The 21,056-nt window shown below is 41.7% G+C and overlaps 1 protein-coding gene across 1 annotated transcript in view; it reads left to right on the top strand.

Moving 5' to 3' along the window:
* MGA (MAX dimerization protein MGA) overlaps positions 1-20,380 on the top strand; it is a 91,790-nt gene extending 71,410 nt beyond the window's left edge. Inside the window, exons 19-24 of the mRNA XM_049782134.1 lie at positions 3,246-3,300; positions 8,658-8,864; positions 9,675-9,791; positions 10,295-10,523; positions 13,726-13,902; positions 16,578-20,380. Coding sequence (XP_049638091.1) covers positions 3,246-3,300; positions 8,658-8,864; positions 9,675-9,791; positions 10,295-10,523; positions 13,726-13,902; positions 16,578-17,830 — 2,038 coding nt within the window. The 3' untranslated portion in view covers positions 17,831-20,380. The remainder of the gene's footprint in view (positions 1-3,245; positions 3,301-8,657; positions 8,865-9,674; positions 9,792-10,294; positions 10,524-13,725; positions 13,903-16,577) is intronic.
* The last annotated feature ends 676 nt before the right edge of the window (positions 20,381-21,056 follow it).

The raw sequence follows: 21,056 nt of genomic DNA, 5'->3' as shown, positions 1-21,056 counted from the left end.
TTGAGAAGACATTTAAATTTGGTCATTTTTTAAATCAGCCAGAAGCAGTACAGTCAGCATTTTATACCTGTCCAATTAATGAGATGAGAATATAATAGAGATGGGACCAAAGCAGTAGTATAGCATGTAAGGCATTTATTTAAGCCTTGCATACAGCCTACCTGAATTCAATCTCTGGCATCCCATATGGGTCTCCAGGAGTAAGTCCTGAGTATAGTAGGGATGTGGCTTGGAGCCAAAATTAAAAAAGAAGCCAGAGAGATAGCATGGAGGTAGGATGTTTGCTTTGCATACAGGACAGTGGTTCGAATCCCAGCATCCCATGTGATCTCCAGAGCCTGCCTGGCGATTTCTGAGCGTAGAGCCGGGAGTAACCCCTGAGCGCTGCTGTGTGTGACCCAAAGACAAAAAAAGAAAAAAGAAAAAAAAAGAGTTGAGAAAGACTTTACCTGTGGCCAGAGAGATAGCATGCATGAGTGTTTGCCTTGCATGCAGAATGACTATGGTTCGAATCCCATATGGTGAGAAAGTCTGAGGAAAAGTGAAGGTAGTCCAGTTCTAATTTCTCTTCATTCCAGAGGCTTATACTAATTTTTCACTTCCGGGTCATGCCTAGTGGTGCTCAGGGTTCATTCCTTGGTTCATTCTGGCTCTGTGTTCAGGCATCACTTCCAGTTATGCTCAGAACACTATGGTTCCAGACTTGAAAGCAAGCAAGCACTTTACCCCTCTGCTCCGCTTTAGTTTTAGAGGTATTTGAAGGTTTTTTTTGTTGTTGTTGTTTTGTTTTGTTTTTGTTTTTGTTTATTTTTGGGCCACACCTGGCGGTGCTCAGGGGTTACTCCTGGCTGTCTGCTCAGAAATAGCTCCTGGCAGGCACGGGGGACCATATGGGACACCGGGATTCGAACCAACCACGTTTGGTCCTGGATCGGCTGCTTGCAAGGCAAACACTGCTGTGCTCTCTCTCCAGGCCCTAAAGGTTATTTTTGCTGACTTTTACTTATAGCTGAAAATGGTTTAAGTATCTCTTGAATACTTCATTAGGCTTAAGTTCAGCAGTATTGTGGGTATAAATTTTATTTGTACTAAAATAATAAATTTCTACAGCAACAACAAAATGTAACCTAAAAGAATAGCATTTTTTGTGGGGGTGGTGATAACAACCATTAATTCTTAGGACTTACTCCTGGCTCTGCACTCAGGAATGACTCTTGGTGGTATTTGGCAGACCATGTGGGCTATCAGGATCAAACCTGGGTTGGCCATGTGCAAGGCAAACATCCTACTTGCTGTACCAGTTCTCTGACTCTTGAAGCATAATAATAACAAGAACAAGAACAACAACAACAACAACTAACATGGGCCAGAGTGATAGCACAGTGGTAGGGCTTTTGTCTTGCATGTATCTGACCCTGGTTTGATCCCTGCCATCCCATATGGTCCCCGAGCCTGCCATATGTGATTTCTGAGTGCCAAACAAGGAGTAACCCTGAGTGATAACAGGTATGCCCAAAAACATCATCATCATAAACATATAAAGAGCACAGACTGTAAAGAACCAGATTTTTATAATTTCTAAAAACTTCTAGACTCAGAGGGAAGGAAGGCATATAGCAAGTAGGATCTTTGCCTTGCATGTGCTGACCTAAATTCAATTCCCAGCATCCTGAGCTCCTCAGCATTTGGTCCCCAAACAAAAAAGTTTCTATGCGGGGCTGGCGCGGTGGTGCTAGAGGTAAGGTGTCTGCCTTGCCAGCGCTAGCCTAGGATGGACCTCAGTTCAATCCCCCGGCGTCCCATATGGTCCCCCAAGCCAGGAGCGACTTCTGAATGCTTAGCCAGGAGTAACCCCTGAGCATCACCGGGTATGGCCTAAAAAACAAAAAAAAGTTTCTATGTGAATACCATGAAGTTGACCTATAAGGAAAAACATTTGCATTGAATGTTTGATAATGATTTAGTACTAAGAGGGGCCGGAGAGATAGCATGAAGGTAAGGCATTTGCCTTGCATACAGAAGGTCATTGGTTCAAATCCCGGCATCCCATATGGCCTCCCGTGCCTGCCAGGAGTGATTTCTGAGCAGGGAGCCAGGAGTGACCCGTGAGCGCTGCCGGATGTGACCCAAAAAGAAAACAAAACAAACAAACAAACAAAAAGGAATTAGTATTAAGCTATAAAATCTACTGAGAAAGTAGTAGAAGAACAGTTAAGGATGTCAACATCAGTACACAGAAGATGACTACTAAACACAGATTTGCTGAGCCAACAAGTAATTGGAGAAATGTGGTTAAATCACAATGACTTTGCTTATTCAGACACAAAGAATTAATTTTTATCTAGTTATGGAGACCTTTCTAGAGGTCATTCTAGAGATGGCAATGAAAATTGTTCTTTGAAGAGAATTGTATATCATCCTAATAGTAAAGATGTGCGTGCCCTTCTAGATTAACTTTCTATATATATTTTCCCATGCTGTGTGATAATTTGTTTAGAAACATTACTAATATACTAAGATAAACATTACAATATGGATTGTAATGTTTGGGATGTTTTACCTATAGTAGGAAAGACAGCAAATGAAGTGGTTTATGCATAGAATCTTCATTTGTTTAGTTTTATTTGTTTTTTTTGGGGGGGTGGTTAGGCTCTATACCCAAGGATTATTTCTGGTTGGCTCCGGCAATTATATGGGGTGTCAGGAATCAAACACAAGCCGGTTGTGTGCCAGGCAATCAACCTACCCACAGTATCATTTTTCAGAATTTTAAGCTTAGGTGGTGGTAAATAGCTAGGTGATTGTGTACTTTTCTGTGTCAGACTAAAGTAACTTGTTTTAGGGACTATTAAAACATTTTTAAGAGGATATTGTAGGGGTCACAGAGATGCACAATGGGTTGGGTGTTTGCCTTATATGTAACTGACCTGGCACCCTGTATAATTTTCTGAGTCTGCTAGCAATGATTTCTGAGCTTTGAACAGGGGCATAAGCCTTGAGCATAGCCTTTTGTGGCTCCAAAACATAAGTAGTCAAGTGTATTGTAAAATAAATTTTATTTCCCTCATATACTATACCTAAAGGAAAATAAGCTGGTTGCAATTTTAGTCAATTTGAGTAGCTTGGTTTGCTATATCATCTATGACATAGGTCTTGGATTTTTCTTTAATTTATTTTAAACACAGGAAATAGGTCTCAGATTATTGAATTACAGTAAGCCTTCAGAAAATGCTGTCTTTATCTAGGTGCCGAACCCCCCATATATCTGCAGAAGAAAAGACTGCTGAAAGAAGTCGAAAGGTATTTACACTTCACTTAATGATTGCTTACTTAATAAAATCGATAATGCAGTATTGTTCTTAGAGCAGTGCTTCTCAATTATTTTCTGTCACGCCCCCAGAAAGAAGAAAACATTTTTCACACACCCCTGCGTGACTGTAAATAGTATCTTTATTATAAAAAAAAAAAACTTTAACCTACAAAACATAAAATATATAAAGTAATTTGAGCTGATTTTTTTGCTTTTTGGACCACACCCGGCAGTGCTCAGGTTACTCCTGGCTGTCTGCTCAGAAATAGCTCCTGGCAGGCATGGGGGACTATATGGACACCGGCATTCGAACCAACCACCTTTGGTCCTGGATCGGCTGCTTACAAGGCAAACGCCGCTGTGCTATCTCTCCAGGCCCTGATTTTTTTTAATCAGAGGTGATGTCTGGATTAATGGCTACAATGAGCACGTTTTGCAATGCATAGCTTTTCAAAGCGGGGTTTGAAGCAGGACATAGCAACTCTCAGCTCCAGAGACATACAGAGACATAAACACAGGGCTTAGCTTGTTATGACAATGTTTGCCGAGATCAAACACGACCCCCTGGGGGGTGTACACCCCACTATTTGAGAAGCACTGCCTTAGAGTAAAATAATATTAGCTTTATTAGGTTGTGGTTTTTTTTTTGTTTGTTTTTTGTTTGTTTGTTTGTTTGTTTTTGGTTTTTGGGCCACACCCGGGGGCGCTCAGGGGTTACTCCTGGCTGTCTGCTCAGAAATAGCTCCTGGCAGGCACGGGGGACCATATGGGACACTGGCATTCGAATCAACCACCTTTGGTCCTAGATCAGCTGCTTGCAAGGCAAACGCCGCTGTGCTATCTCTCCGGGCCACTAGCTTTATTAGTTATAACTTCTTTCATGGCTGTTTATACAAATGACTTAACTACTCCTTCTCTGCTATTTAAAAATTATTAATATTAATGCTGTTTTTTACTTCTCCTTTGTGTATATGAGGCTATACCCAGCAGTGCTTAGGGACACAGGGTTACTCCTTGTGGTACTTAGAGATGTCCTGCCTCTATCAAACTCAGGGCTTTGTCAATGCCAGGCTTATGTTCTACCACTTGAATCTTATTTTTCCCTCTAATTTTTATACTCTCTGTAAATGCTGGAATAATTTTTAGGTTAAAATGAATATGAAGCATTTAGAAATTGATGTGCTTACTCTGAAACTAATTTAATAGTGATTTATCTTAATGGATTTATTTATGATACCATGGAACCATAATTATGTAAGGTTTTCTACATATCCTCACAAACAATAAAAGTAGAAGGAACTGGGCCAGAGAGATAGCACAGTGGTAGGGCATTTGTCTTTCATACAGCCAACACAGGATGGACCCGGGTTTGATTCTTGGCATTCCATATGGTCCTTCAAGTCTTCCAGGAGTGATTTCTGAGTGCTGAGCCAGGAGTAACCTCTGAGCACCACCTGATATGGCCAAAAAAAACCCAAACAAACAAAGGAACTTTGTTAAAAACAGTGTTTCTCAAACTTACCCCAGCAACGCCCACCTTCTGACCTTCTGTTCTTCCTTGTCTTACTGTCCCTTTAGTGTTGATGCAGTGTTCTTGCATTTATGTGTTTTGAGTGTTTTCACCTCTGGCCTCATGGGCCATTCTGGGGCCTTTCAATGGGTGTCATAGGCTCGTGGTTGAAAAATAAAATGGTTATGACCATTTCAGTTTGTCTTTTTCTCTGCCCTTTTTTGCTGGGTGGTCAGACCTCCCACAGGCAAAGTAGGCAGCTCTAGCCCTTTGAGGAAAGGGGACACATTTGACGGTGCTTAGGGGCTTACTTTTAGTTCAGTTCTTCAGGATCACTCCTAGCTAGCTGTGCTCAGTGGTACATATGCAGTACTGGAGATGAACACAGGCAACCATCAGTTTTGATTTGGTTTGGTTTGGTTTTTTTTGTGCCCTATCTAGCTGTGTTGAGACTTCTCCCATTAGAGTTTCAGATAAGATCTGGCCACCCCAGGGCCAGAGTAACAGTATACTGTGTAACATGTATTACAGCCGACCAGGGTTCAATCTCTGACATCATGTATGGGTCCCCTGAGCACCACTAGGAATGATCCCTGAGCAAGGAGCCAGGAGTAAGCCAGGTTATTGCCCACCCCTCCCGCAAGGCAAAATAAAACAAAAAAGCCTGGTCATCCCATATTCAAGACATGTATGCATTCTATTGAGTTTAATTTGAGAGAGTAATACTAATAATAGAGCTTGAATTGAGGTCTGGAGGGTGATGATCAGGTCTTTTCAAAAGCCTGTTTCTGGTTGGTTTGTGTCATGGTATATACCTCACACTTATTTGGGGGGGGGGGTCCATACCTGGCAGCACTTGGGTTACTCCTGTCTCTATGCTCAGAAATCGCTCCTGGCAGGCTTGGGGAACCATATGGGATACCGGGATTTGAACCACCAACCTTCTGCATGCAAGGCAAACGCTTTACCTCCATGCTATGGTTGTTTCTGAGGATATAGTTACGGCACAATTGATTTTCATAATAAACTTCATATATATATATTTCAAAAATTTATATTTTAAACCTGTCTCAGTGGACAAATGGTAAAGCCACTAAGATACTTGCCTTGGACCATGGCTTAACGTATATATTCGATTATAATCTGACCCTTCCCCCCAATTTTACCCTAAAAACTGGGAAAACTTAGTGACTTTAGTATAAGCCAAGGTGGAAAATGCAGGAGCCACTGGTAAAAATCAAAAATCAAAATATATACTCAGGAACTGGTGCGATGGCGCAAGTGGTAAGGCATCTGCCTTGCCTGCACTAGCCTAGGACAATGGTTTAGTCCCTCACGCCAGGAGCCATTTCTGAGCGCATAGCTAGGAGTAACCCCTGAGTGCCACCAGTTGTGGCCCAAAAACCAATTAAATAAATAAAAATAATGATATATACCCAAAACAAATAATTGAGGAACCAGTAGGTTAGATGTTTTTCAATATTTATTGTAAAGAAAAACTGTGAACTATCAACAATAACTTTAAAACTTTAAATGAAATGCAGAAAACCGTAGCATACCAGGTAATCAAGCTAAATCACAAAGGTTAAAATCCTTCAAAACTGGATTCCTCCTCCTCATCTGTATGCCCGAACAGAGCTTCAGCTGTATCTGATATGAGGGTATCAGCATAGACATTGTTGTCATCACTGAGCTGACAGATATCATCACTGCTGTCGGTCTCATACAAAGCGCAGAATATTGTGGGTTCAGTAGTTCAGTGGCAGGGCTGGAGCGGTGGTGCAAGTGGGAGGGCATTTGCCTTGTATGTGCTAATCCAGGACGGATGGTGATCCCCCGGTGTCCCATATGGTCCCCTAAACCAAGAGCAGTTTCTGAGAGTTCTGTTCAGCCTTGACTTGTGAACTGAGCTGAAGCTCCGCTCCCTCCAGCAGACGACCGGAGACTACGTGCATTTGATTCAGTGTGCGCAAATCAGAGTATCACTGTGTGACTCGATGACCAAAAATAAGCAAGCCCTGTATGTGACTGTTACTTTCTCATAATACATAATGTAATAAATGAGAAATCCTGAATCATCTCAAGGAAAGAAGTTTCCGGAAAAGGGCAACATTTGGGTTTTAAATGTTGTTATGGAGGATGGTATGGGAAGAATGAACAATTCAGATGCAGACAATAGCACATACTGCATGAGATTTTAGGATGTATTTTTTTTATTGTTGTTTTGTTTTTGGGTCACACCCTGTCGCACTCAGGGATTACTCCTGGCTCTACACTCAGAAATCACTCCTGGCAGGCTTGAGGGACCATATGGGACGCCAGGATTCAAACCACTGTCCTTCTGCATAAGCAAATGTCCTACCACTGTGCTATCTCTCTGGTCCTTGCAGGATGTATTTTAGGAATTTTAGTATTTCATAGTAGTCGGAAGAAAAGGTGCTTTAGAAGGAGTTGGAATTGATTTTTACCAGAGTCTTTCAAGTATTAAACATTCACTTTGGGGGCCTGAGAGATAGAAAGTACTATGGATAAAGTGCTTGTCTTGCATGCAGCTGACCTGGATTCAATCTCCAACATCTCATTTAGTTCTCTGAACACTATTAGGAGTGACCCCTGAGAGCAGAGCCAGGAGTAACACAGCATCACTGAGTATGGTCTAAAACATAAACTCAAAAATTCACTTTTGGGGGCTGGAGAGATGGCATGGAGGTGGGGCATTTGCCTTGCATGCAGAGGGACGGTAGTCCAAATCCCGGTATCCCATATGGTCCCCTGAGCCTGCTAGGAGTGATTTCTGAGTGTAGAGCTAGGAGTGACCCCTGAGCGCTGCTGCTGTGACCCAAAAACCAAAAAAAGAAAAAAAATTATTTTTAAACCTTTTTCCGTTGACCTAGAGTTCAAATTTTTTTTCTCATTAATTTTTTCTGAAACGTGTTCTAATAAACTATAGGACTGGAGATTATAACACAGGAGATGCAGTGCTTGCCTTGTATACATCTGACTTTGGGTTGATTCCAAGTACATGTTCTGCCCATGTACCAAAGTGAACCCTAAGGACAGAGTCACGAATAGTTCTTGAACACCACTAGATGTTATCCATTCCCCCAAATAATAACTTTTTTTTGGGGTAACACCCGGTAGCGCTCAGGGATTACTCCTGGCTCTACGCTCAGAAATCGCTCCTGGCAGGCTTGGGGGACCATAGGGGACAGCGGGATTTGAACCACAGTCCTTCTGCATGGAAGGCAAATGCCCTGCCTCCATGATATCTCTCTGGCCCCCAAACAATAACTTTTTTGTTGTTGTTGTTTTGGGGTCACACACAGCAGTGCTCAGGGGCTACTCCTGGTTTTATGCTCAGAAATTACCCCCCAGCAGACTCTGGGACCATATGGGATGCTGGGATTTGAATCACTGTCTTTCTGCATGCAAGCAAGGCAAACGCCTTACCTCTATGCTACCTCTCTGGCCCCCCAAATAGTAACTTTTATAGGCAGTTTCCCCCCTTGTTTTTGGACCACATTTTGTGATCAGTTGTCATTCCTGTTGATACTTGGGGGAGCGTGTGCGATGTTGGGTATTGCCCTAGATGCTATTTTTTAAAGGATTTCCCTTAATCTTTTGAGAATCACTGAAATTTGAGCCAGAAGTCACAAGAATACATTAATAAAATGTACGCTATTGAAGTTACATTTGAAGAAATAGTAAGCTGTTGGGTACTAAGAAATTGTTAATGATATAGCTTAGACAATAGTCTTATTTCTGAATTATAACAGTGACATTTTGGTTGAAGAAAAGTCAGGTGTGAGAAAGTGGTTGACTATTTCATTTGGATAGGCATCATCTGTTCCTCTGAAACTAAAGCCTGATTACTGGAGTGAGAAACTACAGAAAGAAGCTGAAGCTTTTGCTTATTATCGCCGAACACACACTGCCAATGAGAGGCGTCGCCGTGGTGAAATGAGGGATCTTTTTGAAAAATTAAAGATCACATTGGGGTTGCTTCATTCTTCCAAAGTTTCCAAAAGTCTCATTCTCACAAGGGTAAGTATTCTGTGTAAGTGACAAAAGTTTGACTTTAGGGGCCAGAGCGATATCATAGCAGGAGGGCATTTGCCTTCCACACGGCCGACCCGGGTTCAGTCCTGGCAGTGATATTCTTTTTTTTTTTTTTTTTTTGTGGTTTTTGGGTCACACCAGGCAGTGCTCAGGGATTATTCCTGGCTTCACGCTCAGAAATTGCTCCTGGCAGGCACGGGGGACCATATGGGACGCCGGGATTCGAACTGATGACCTCCTGCATGAAAGGCAAACACCTTACCTCCATGCTATCTCTCCGGCCCGGCAGTGATATTCTTAAGAAATAAATATAATTCATGTTTCTGTTATAGATATACTCTAGAAAGCCACCTACTGTTTCAACATAAATAAGTTCTGGATCATCAGAAAATATTTTTAGTTGGATTGTGGCTCAGTGGTAGATTACATGACTCCCAGATCTGAGATCTTGTCTGGGACTCTCTTCAGAACCAGTTTGCTTGCTTGTATATATTTGCATGTTTGGTTACTTGGTGGATCATAGGTGGCACTCAGGATCAAATCCAGGTTGACTTTGTGTGCAAAGCAAATATCCTACCTGCTGTACTATCTGCACTGCTCTCAACACTCCTCATTTCAAGTAAAGTGTGGTTTAAAGTCACTTAAGTATTAGATTTCATTTTTTGCTTTCAGGAAATTGTATAGCCAGGCTATAATAAGTAGCTTATTATAGAGTGTAAAAAGAAAAGTTGTGTAAGTCTCACTTGTTTAGGAAAATACAGATTGGTTGACTTGTTACTACTGTTTCTGTTCTAGGCATTCAGTGAAATTCAGGGACTAACAGATCAAGCAGACAAGTTGATAGGTCAAAAAAATCTTCTGACTCGCAAACGGAATATTTTGATACGCAAAGTATCATCTCTTTCAGGTAAGGTACTTGAGTTATTCCTGGTGAAGTGTGTGATAAATATTTTGATGAGCAGAAGTTGCTTTTATTTTTATTATTTGGTGGGGGTCTCCAGTCCAAAGACCCAGGGATCCCTTATGGGCAGTTGTTGACCAACCAGGCCAGTAGGTCAATGTCAGGAACAATGTCAGTGTTGATCATTTCTGTGTTGGTTGGAAGCCTCTCCAGCATAGCCCAGCAATGGCTCAGGAGAGGTCCCTGTTATTTATGCTGGGCTCCAAATGGGATTGACTGCAAACATGGTAAGCAGTCAACTCTCCTGTACTTTCTTGCCTCATATGTAGACCTATTAAACACTACTTAGTTTAAGTCTCAAGCTTAAAAGCTGGATTATCTTTGGACTTGATGGGACCTTTTTACTGGCTTATAACTTTTGTCAGTAAGTCAACTGAATTTTGGGTTGTTCATTTCTCATTATTCTGAGGTTTAAGAGAGAATAACAATTTCTTTGGTTGACTTAATAGGTAAGACAGAAGAAGTAGTTTTGAAGAAGCTAGAGTATATTTATGCAAAGCAACAAGCATTAGAGGCACAAAAAAGAAAGACGAAGATGGGACCAGATGAAATTGATGTGTCTGTCAAAACTAGCAAACAGCCAGAAGGATCTTCTACATCATCTGTAGTTCTGGGAGAGATGTTTATAAATAACAGGACGGGGAAACCTTTGATTCTTTCTCGAAAGAGAGACCTGGCTACAGGTAAGCAGTTTATTTCCTTAATGTAGGTGAACATTGGTTTATTGTAGAGGACTAAGTGTCCTTTTTTGGCTCTAATTTTAATGAAGTATAGATTAATTGTGGGGCCAGAGTGGTGTCACAGAGCCGTAAGGCAGACTCTGCCTTGCCAGTGCTAACCTAGGTTGGACAGTGGTTCTATCCCCCAGCATTCCATATGTTCCTCAAGCCAGGAGCCTATTTCTGTGCACATAGCCAGGAGTAACCCCTGGCCATCACCATGTGTGCCCTTCCCCAAAAAAGGAGGGGGTGTGGAGAAATAGCATGGAGGTAGGGCATTTGCCTTGTATGCAGAAGGACAGTGGTTTGAATCCTGGCATCCCATATGGTCCCCTGAGCCTGCCAGGACTGATTTCTGAGCATAGGAATAACCCCTGAGTACTGCTGAGTGTGACTCAAAAAACAAAAACAAAACAAAACAAAAAAAAAGATTAATTTTATATGCGGATGGCACAGTGGGTAGGGTGTTTGCCTTTCACACCTCGAAACTTGGTTTTAATCCCTGGCATCCCATATGATCCCCAGAGCTTGCCAGGAGTAATTTCTGAGTGCAGAGTCAAAAGTAATCCCAGAGTGCCACAAGGTATGGCCCCAAAAATCAAAATAACAGCACGATTAATTGTAAGAAGTCAAATATAAACTACATTAAATTTTAATTCTGGTTTTACACATGCAATTACTTCTTGTTCTATTTCTCTGCCGTACTTCTGTAAATGTTACAAGTTTATCATATGTGGTGACATAAGACCTACTTTGTTTTGGGCTTGGGGGGGGCCCACACTCATTGGTGTGTAGGGCTTACTCCTTGCTCTGTGCTCAGGGATCATTCTTGACAATGCCCTGGAGGTACCGAGATCAATCAAACTGAGTATCAAGGCCACCTATAAGTATAGCCCAAGACCTACTTTTGAGAGTAGTCTGACATTTTTCATTCTCTGGTGTGTTACTAATTTTTTTAATCTGTCATCTTCCAAATTCTAAACAAATTATTCATTTCCTTGCAGTTATCAAGAGTTTAGATGTTTGGATCTAGCTAAAACAAATAAATTGGAAATTCAAAAATCTTTAACTTTTGCTGGGACTGTAGTTCAGAGGTAGAGTGTATGCTTATTCAGAAGGCCCTAGGTTTAGTTCCTAACATCAGGAAAGAGTGGGAGGGTTTAAATTCTTGCTCTTTGCTCTTGATTTTGGAAATGAGGCAAAATTGATTTTATGATGTTTATATTCTCGGAGACTGATTTCTTTTTTGCTCTTTGAGTAGCCTGGTATATTATAAATGAGAAAAGTCTGGCCTTTTGTTTTTGGACCACACCCAGCTGTGCTCATGGCTTTCCCCTCACCCTTTGTTCAGAGATCACCCCTGGAGTGACTTAGGAGACCACATAAGAAGCCAGGGATCAGGTCTGCTATGTACATGGCATGTGCCCTACCCACTAGACTATTGCCTTGCCTCCTCAATTACTATATTAACTAAGAAATAAATGAGTTAGGTTTTTGTTTCAGTTTTTGGACCATACTCCTCAGGATTTAACTCCTATCACTTCTGGCTAGATTCAGTGACCATATGGGGTATTGGAGATTGAACCCAAATCATCTGCCCGAATGGCAAGTGCCCAACCAACCGGTTTTATTAGTTCTTTGGGCCCATGATTAGCTTTTTAACACTGCAGAATCAAATAATAATAATAATAATAATTAATAATAATAAGTCTAAAATAGTATTTTAATAATAATTTAGTCCTATTTCAAAAATGAAATAATTTTGTTAGTGTATAAGAAAGCATATTTAGGGTAGAATTGGTTATTTTTTGCTTTTTGTTTTTATTTTGGGTCAAATCTGGGGTTGCTCAGGGGTTATTCCTGGCTCTGTGCTCAAAATTTACTCCTAGCAAGCTTGGAACCATTTGGGATGCTGGGGATTCAATCCCTGAGTGTAAGGCAAATGTCCTACCTATCATTTATTTATAAATAAATTTGTTTGCACTCAGGTTATTCTAGAAATCAAACCCAGGTCTGCTGCATGCAAGGCAAACCAAGGCAAATGCCCTACCAGTTGTACTAGAGCTCTAGCCTCCAGAATTGTATGGGTTTTTTTGGGGGGTGGTTTTATTTTTCTTTTTTGGGTTGTTTTTTTTGGGGGGGCCATTGGTTTTGGGCCATACCCAGTGATGTTCAGGGGTTACTCCTGGCTATGCACTCAGAAATTGCTCCTGGCTTGGGGGGACCATATGGGACGCTGGGATTCAAATCACCATATGTCCTGCATGCAAGGCAAAAACACTATCACTGTGCTGTGGCTCCGGCCCCTTCCTTTTTGTTTGTTTGTTTGTTTTCAGGCCATACCAGGAGGTGCTCAGGGGTTATTCTTGGCTCTGTGCTCAGAAATCTCTCCTGGCAGGCATAGGGGACTATATAGGATGCAGGGAATCAAACCCAGGTCCATCCTGGGTCGGCTGTGTGCAAGGCAAACATCCTACTGCTGTGCTGTCACTCTGGCCCCAGAACTGTATGTTTATATCTGGATTTGCCTCAAGACTTACTATAATGGGGGCCAACACAATAGTGGATAAGGTGCCTGTCTTGCATGTGGGTGACTCAAGTTTGGTCTTTGGCATCCCATTTGATCCTTTGAGCCTGCGAGGAGTAATTTCTGAGTGCAGAACCAGGAATAAGTCCTGAGCCCTCCCCCCAAAAAAACTTAACTATAATTCCACTGAAAACAAGTGGTTCAGGGCCGGAGAGATAGCATGAGGTAAGCCATTTGCTTTTCATGCAGAAGGATGGTGGTTCAAATCCCTGCATCCCATATGGTCCCCTGTGCCTGCCAGGGCCGATTTCTGAGCATAGAGCCAGGAGTAATCCCTGAGTGCTGCCGGGTGTGACCCAAAAACTAAAAGAAAAAACAAGTGGTTCTGTAAAATATAAAATAAATAAAACAATAAAAGAAATAAACAATAAATAATGTTCTCCAGGAGAATTAGAGTACAGATAAACCATTCTGAAAAGTAGTGAAAAATAAATTCAATTTGAAGTTCTCAAATTAAATTTGAAATTCATTTATTAAACCTCTTAAGTCATTGTGGCTTGATAGATAAATCATAGATAACATTAGGATTATTTTAAGATAATAAGATCTCTTATATTTAATTTCCGATCTTCCCTTCAGAAAATACCTCATCCTCTGATACTTCTCACACCTCTGCCAACATTGTGATGACTCCACAAGGGCAATTACTCACCTTAAAAGGTCCCCTATTCTCAGGACCAGTGGTAACTATTTCTCCTGCTCTCTTAGAAGCTGATCTGAAGCCTCGTGTTGCCAGTAGTGCTGTGGCTCAATCGGGTATGTCCTAAGTGTTCTCTCTTGGTAGCAAAAAAGTTCTATCTATGCCTGATATCTCATAGTGACTAGAAAGCCTTTGAATGTGTTCTGTAAAAACTATTGTTTATTTTTGCTTTTAAGGGAGGGCTTTTTTTTGTTTGTTTGTTTCATTTGGTTTTATTTGGTTTGGGGCTACACCTACTCGGGACCATATGTGTTATGTATAAGACAAGTGTCTTGCCTGCTCTCTCCAGCCTCGGAACTCTTTTTTTTAGAACATTTTTGCCATTACATTTTACGTAATGACTAGGAACCAATCCTGGTGACATTTGGCCCGTGCTGACATGACACAGGTTACTGTACTGTTCAGTGTGGTGTTGAAGACCTCTGGGGCCCCCTTGACAGTTCTGGGGCCAATCTCTGCTGTGTTGGAGAAGGCTGGGCATGAGGTACTGGCTTTTGAGCTCTCTTCTCTCTCTAGCCTTGTCTCTCTCTCTCTCTCTCTCTCTCTCTCTCTCTCTCATCTCTCTCTCTCTCTCTCTCTCCCCCTCTCCCTCTCTCTCTCTCCCTCTCCCTCTCCTCTCTCTCTCTCTCTCTCTCTCGCTCCTCTCTCCTCTCTCTCCCCTCTCTTTTTTTGGTTTTTGGGTCTCACCCAGCAGCACTCAGGGTTTACTCCTGACTCTACGCTCAGAAATCACTCCTGGCAGGCTCTGGGGACCATATGGAATGCCTGGATTCTAAGCACCGTCCTTCTGCGTCTAAGGCAAATGGCCTACCACTGTGCTATCTCCCTGGCTCAGCCTTGTATCTTTTTATTTTTATTTGAAATCAGAAAGAAATCTGTGATCTCAAGTTATTTCTTTTTTTGTTTTGTTTTGTTTTGTTTTTGGGCCACACCCTTTTGACGCTCAGGGGTTATTCCTGGCTATGCGCTCAGAAATCGCCCCTGGCTTGGGGGGACCATATGGGACGCCGGGGGATCGAACCTTGGTCCGTCCTACGCTAGCGCTTGCAAGGCAGACACCTTACCTCTAGCGCCACCTTCCCGGCCCTCAAGTTAATTCTAAAAAGGAAAGGAGTATAGGGATGATGTGAAACTGAAAGGAAGATGCGCAATTGATTAATTTGGGGCTGGGTGGTGTTTGTATGACTGCATACTTGGGCACCCAGATTACTCTCAAACACTGCATGGCTCCCCCAAGCTTTAGCGTTGGAGACACCCACCTACCTCTGGGTGGTATGGTCCTGAGGACCTCCATACCTCTGTGCCCGGAACAGTGCCCATATATCTTGGTCTGAGCATTGAATTCGCCCGGCCAATTGATGAAGTATTGTGAATGGCTTATAGGTTGCCACAGCACAGCTTCCCTTCAATTAATCCCTTTGTATTGTCTTCCAAGATGGTGCATTCCTACATTAACAGTCTGAATCAGTTTGATCATACTCTTGTTAAAGTTTGAGCACCATTTTCTTCGAGAGAGAGAGAAGGGAAAAATGTTAGAAATTTTACTTTGATGAATTAGGTTCTAGGCATATTTATTTTCTGTTGAGGTTATAAATATATATATGTATATATAAAATGTTATATATAAAAGATTGTCCTTGGCAGTGTTAAATTTGCTAAATTCAATATGAAGGAGTCACCCTTTGTTTTAGTGCTGCCTCAAGACTGCATTCTTCCAGTTAGAAGTATTTGTTTGTTTGGTTTTGGTTTTGGACCACACTCAGCAGCACTCAGAAGTCACTCCTGGCAGGCTTGGGTGACCTTGTCCAATGCTGAGGATCTATTCCGGGCTGGCCACATGTAAGGCAAAGGTTCTTCTCTCTTCCCACTGTGCTAGTGCTCCAGCAGCCTATAGTAATTTTTGTTTTTATCTTCTTTTTTTCTTTTTTTGGTTTTTGGTTCTTGGGTCATACCTGGCAGCGCTCAGGTGTTAACTCCTGCCTCTATTCTCAGAAATTGCCCCTGTCAGGCACAGGGGACCATATGGGATGCCGGGATTTGAACCACAGTCCTTCTGCATGAAAGGCAAGTGCCTTACCTCCATGCTATCTCTCCTGCCCCTGTTTTTTATTTATTTTTTTTTTTTTTTTGGTTTTTGGTTTTTCGGGCCACACCCATTTGATGCTCAGGGGTTACTCCTGGCTAAGCGCTCAGAAATTGCCCCTGGCTTGGGGGGACCGTATGGGACTCCGGGGGATCGAACCGTGGTCACGATCTTTCCTTGGCTAGCGCTTGCAGTGCAGACACCTTACCTCTAGCGCCACCTCGCCGGCCCGTTTTTATCTTCCTTTTTTTTTTTTTTTTTTTTTTTTTTGGGTTTTTGGTTTTTGGTTTTTGGGCCATATCCGGCGGTGCTCAGGGGTTACTCCTGGCTGTCTGCTCAGAAATAGCTCCTGGCAGGCACGGGGGACCATATGGGACTCCAGGATTCGAACCAACCACCTTTGGTCCTGGATCGGCTGCTTGCAAGGCAAATGCTGCTGTGCTATCTCTCCGGGCCCTGTTTTTACTTAATAAGAGTTATTGACTGACATTTTTTTCTGGGTCTTGGGACTATACTTGGTGGTGATCAGGGAATTCTATTGGCTCTGTACTCAAAAGACTCCAACACCTTGATATGGTCCTTGAGTATGATTGAGAGAGAATGCTTTTCCCTGTAAATCTAAGTGAAATTTTTTTTTCTTCCATTCAGAAAATGATGACTTATTTATGATGCCAAGAATTGTTAATGTGACATCATTGGCTACAGACGGAAGTTTGGTGACTATGAGTGGCAGCAAATATGAAGTTCCTAATGGCAAGCCACCTGACCACCCGAAAAACACTGTCAGGAATGAAGCCAACTCTTTTGAAGATTCAGGCAAAATCTCTTCCAGAGGCAACCATAGAGATAGCCGAATGACACTGGGTTCTACTAAGGTTTTTCTCACAAATAAAGATTCTGGTATAAAACAAATAGTTGAAGTTTCCAGAGTCCAAGAAACTAAAAAGATTTCTGGTGATAATAGAGGGAGTCAGTATAAATGGAAAGAAAGTGAATCAAGACGGGAGAGACTGAAGCCAAAGGATTCTTCGTTTCATAAACTAAAGATAAAAGATCTCAAAGACTCAAGCATAGAGATGGAACTAAGAAAGGTGGCATCTGCCATAGAGGAAGCAGCACTGGATCCCAGTGAACTGCTAACTAACATGGAAGATGAAGATGATACTGATGAGACACTGACTTCTCTGCTCAATGAAATTGCCTTTCTTAATCAGCAGTTAAATGATGACTCTGGTAGCCTGGCTGAACTGCCCAACTCTATGGATACAGAGTTCCCGACAGATGCTCGGAGGGCTTTTATCAGTAAACTCTCTCCTGGAAATCAAGAAACTTTTCACGTTGGCCACTTGGGGACAGGTTTGAAAGACTTGCCTGATGTGCAAGGGGAGAGTGATTCTGTCAGTCCCCTCCTCTTGCACTTGGAAGATGATGACTTCTCTGAGAATGAAAAGCAAATTGCAGAAACAGCCTCTGAGCCGGATGTTCTTAAGATCGTTATTGACTCTGAGATGAAGGATTCCCTTCTTTCCCACAGGAGAGACAGTGACGGAGGGAAGAGTACTTCTGGTATCCCTGCAGAAGCTGAAAGTGTGTCCTCACCCCCCATCCTACATATGAAGGCTAGTCCAGAGAATAGCACAGATACTTTGTGGAGGCCTATGCCAAAATTGGCACCTTTAGGTTTAAAAGTAGCTAATCCTCCTAGTGATTTAGATGGTCAGAGCCTCAAGGTGATGCCTTGCTTGGCACCAGTAGCTGCCAAAATTGGGTCAGTTGGACATAAAGTAAACTTAACAGGGAGTGACCAAGAATGCCGGGAAAACAAGATGATGCCTGCATTGGCACCTGTTGTAGCCAAATTGGGCAACTCTGGGACCTCACCAAGTTCTGCAGGGAAATGAACTAACTTGTCTTCATTTTGAAGCCAGGCTGTGATGGGAAATCTCCTTTCTCTGCATGCATCTGTGTCATACTGTGATCCTTGACTATGATACAGTAGTTAATGGTAGAGAAAGGGGGTAGGGTGCTGACCTTGATACAAGAAATCACTGTTAGGAAATTCTGATCATGTTAAAATGTGTTACCTCACTTGTGGTGCTGGGTCTCCTCATCCTCTCTAAGAAGATGTGATCCATTACTGAATACGAGGTGCCCGTCTTACCCAAGGAAGTCAAAACAAGACAATAGGTCCATAGTAGTTCTTAGTTCTTTCCTCCCGGAGAAAAAGCTGCTTTTGACTTTGGAGTTGCTATGGACTAGTCTTAGTTGATTACTGTTGTGTAAGTTAAGTCTGAAATCCAAGGAATGTGATGCACTGTGCAGAGGGATCCAGAAGAGATCTTTTTTTAAGTTGGTGTTTTAAGAGTAGGAGAAGAGGATGGGTACCATGGAATACCAAAGTGAAGTACTTCTTGTCATTTGTCAAAATGTTATTTTCTTTCATGCCCAAGTAGCTTTCATTTCCTCACCTTTTCAATCAGAATTGTAAATCCAAGCCTTCTCATACAGTTGGAATGCTTCTAACTTTTATAACTAAGGTGATTATTTTGAGGTATCTCAACAAAAATACTAGTTCTTCATTATAATGTCTGGGTATTGAAAAGACCATTTCACAGTGCTAGGAATTTCTACTCAGAATGTATATTTTGAAGGTAAGCATAGAGGGAGTTCTTCCCCCTTCACAAATCAAAGATAGCTAAAATGAAAAGCATATCCTCCCCAGACTAGAGACAAAATTTTTTAAATGTAAGACTGGTTATTTCCAAAATCAAAACAACCTCCTGGTGCTTGAAGGAGCTATTACCTGCACAGGATGTAATTAAAAGTTCCAGTAGGTACTCTTTACCAGGGAAATAAGGCAGTATTTGAATCACAAGATATATTTTTTATTATCCGCAACCATGGATTCAGTGATACATAGAGCTTTTTCACTCAGTAGCTGTCAGGGTATGAAGGACTGACGGCTTGTAAAGACAAAGATATTTATATTTTTGTATAGTTGTTTTCATAGATTTCTCAAAGGCTGAAGTTTTCAACCTAGAAGATGAGATTTGTATTGAGTATAGAATTGATGTTTCCTATCTAGTTTGTAAATAATCATGGTGCACTTGAGGGGTCTCTTGGAAACTCCTGGGACAAGAATCACTATTCTGAAAAATATATAGACTGGGATTTAGCTGCTGCATTTTGCCTTTCTTAAATAATTATATTTTGGAATGTAACCCCTGTTCTGTCTTCCTTGACAGGATATCCTTGTGTTGCAAAAAAAAAAAAAAAAAAAAAAAAACCCAAACAAAAACAAAACACAAGAGCTTCCATGCCTTGGGCTGTGCCTGGGTAATAACTACTTCCTCTACATCCACTGCCTTTTCCCCAAATACCACTCAGCATATCTTTGACTAGAATGTGAGATCAACTTTGGAGTAATTCTAGCCAGTGAATTGCTACTTCCAGGGTGTGTTCTCATTCTAGTGACTAGTAATTCACAGATTAAAAAGGTGGAAAAACTTCTTTTGCAAATTGTAGTTGGGAGCAAGTTCTTTTGTTGGTTTTGTGCTACTTGCCTTTCTAGACCTGCTCAGCATTCACCCTTCTTTCCTTCTAAGGATTACTTAATGAAGCTTAGAGTAGGTAAAGGATGTCCCCTCAGCTTCTGGTGATCTCCCCCTACTCCTTTTTAACCCAGCATATTTCATTCAATGCCTTAGCCAATGAATCCAGCAACCAATAATTGTCCTTGGAGATGCTAGTACTTTAATCCAGGTATAGCAGTATCCCATTATTCCTTGCTTGTCTCGTCCTTACATTTCCTCCTGACTTCCCAAGGCTCTTGATATGGTTTTTGAGGGTCAGCAAAGGAACAGGCAAGTGAGTGAATAAACCTCAGGAAAAGAACTGTTCTGTTTCTGAACACCATTCCCCTTTTTAGAAGAAAATAGGCAAGCAGGTAATGTAATACGTTCTTGATGGGTAGATATTTGACTGTGAGAGATGGCACAAAGATGGAAATGAGAGGTAATAATTTCAGGTCTCCTTGGAAGGCTGTAAATACCATTAGAGTGCCCCCGCTCTCTTCCCCTCAAGATAATGGTGTTTTCAGAACCTCAGAATTGGGAATTAAGTCACCAGGGTTTATTTAAAGAGAGCTCAGTCTTCAGAAAACGCCTGCAGTCTTCATAGAAATCTATAATCTCCAAAACTTTAACCTTTCACCTTATCCCAAGAGAAACCGGTATTTTAGAAATATATGTGATTATGGACTACATAGTTGTGAGAGGAATGGAGGCATCTGAATCTGCAGGATCATGAGCTCTTACCCTAACTATATCAGAAGCATGATCTCAGTAGACCAACTCGCCTTTTTATACAACCTGTAAATAAATGGAATGTTTTTAAGAATATAATTATGTCAGATTTAGCCTTTTCTTTTATATATAAAATATATATCTTTTCTTTTCTGCTTTTGAAAAATGACTATTTTTTTAGAAATCTAAGGATAGAAGAAGCTTGGCTATTGAAAGGCAGAATGTATAAACTTGAAATAAATCAGTTATAATAATAAAACCAATACTTGGTGTTGGGAGGTTTGTGCTAAGTTGGCCTAGAGAATTTGATTGCTTTGAAATTTGAGAGAGATGCCATTGGATTCATTTTATCATAAGAGCTTTCATCATTTTTCAACATTTCTGACATGTAATAGGGGAGACATTTTTTTGTTTTGGTTTTTGGGTCACACCCGGTTGCGCTCAGGGGTTACTCCTGCTAGGCTCTGGGGACCAAATGGGATGCCAGTTTTGAACTGGGACTGTCCTGTGTTGGCTGAGTGCAAGGCGAACGCCTTCCCGCAGTGCTGTTGCTCTGGCCGCAGGGGAGAAATTTTGGTGTTCTAATCCTTGCAGCTGTTTTACATAGGGACTTAAAATTTTGTTTGATCTTGGCGCTAGAGGTAAGGTGTCTGCCTTGCAAGCACTAGCCAAGGAAGGACCGTGGTTCGATCCCCCTGCGTCCCATATGGTCCCCCCAAGCCAGGGGCAATTTTTGAGCACTTAGCCAGGAGTAACCCCTGAGCATCAAACAGGTGTGGCCCAAAAATCCAAAAGAAAAATTTTTTGTTTGATCTGATGGCAA

The sequence above is a fragment of the Suncus etruscus genome, chromosome 10 (genome assembly GCF_024139225.1).
Source record: "Suncus etruscus isolate mSunEtr1 chromosome 10, mSunEtr1.pri.cur, whole genome shotgun sequence".
In the NCBI taxonomy this organism is placed as follows: Eukaryota; Metazoa; Chordata; class Mammalia; order Eulipotyphla; family Soricidae; genus Suncus; species Suncus etruscus.
This window is presented reverse-complemented; position numbering and strand designations above follow the sequence as displayed.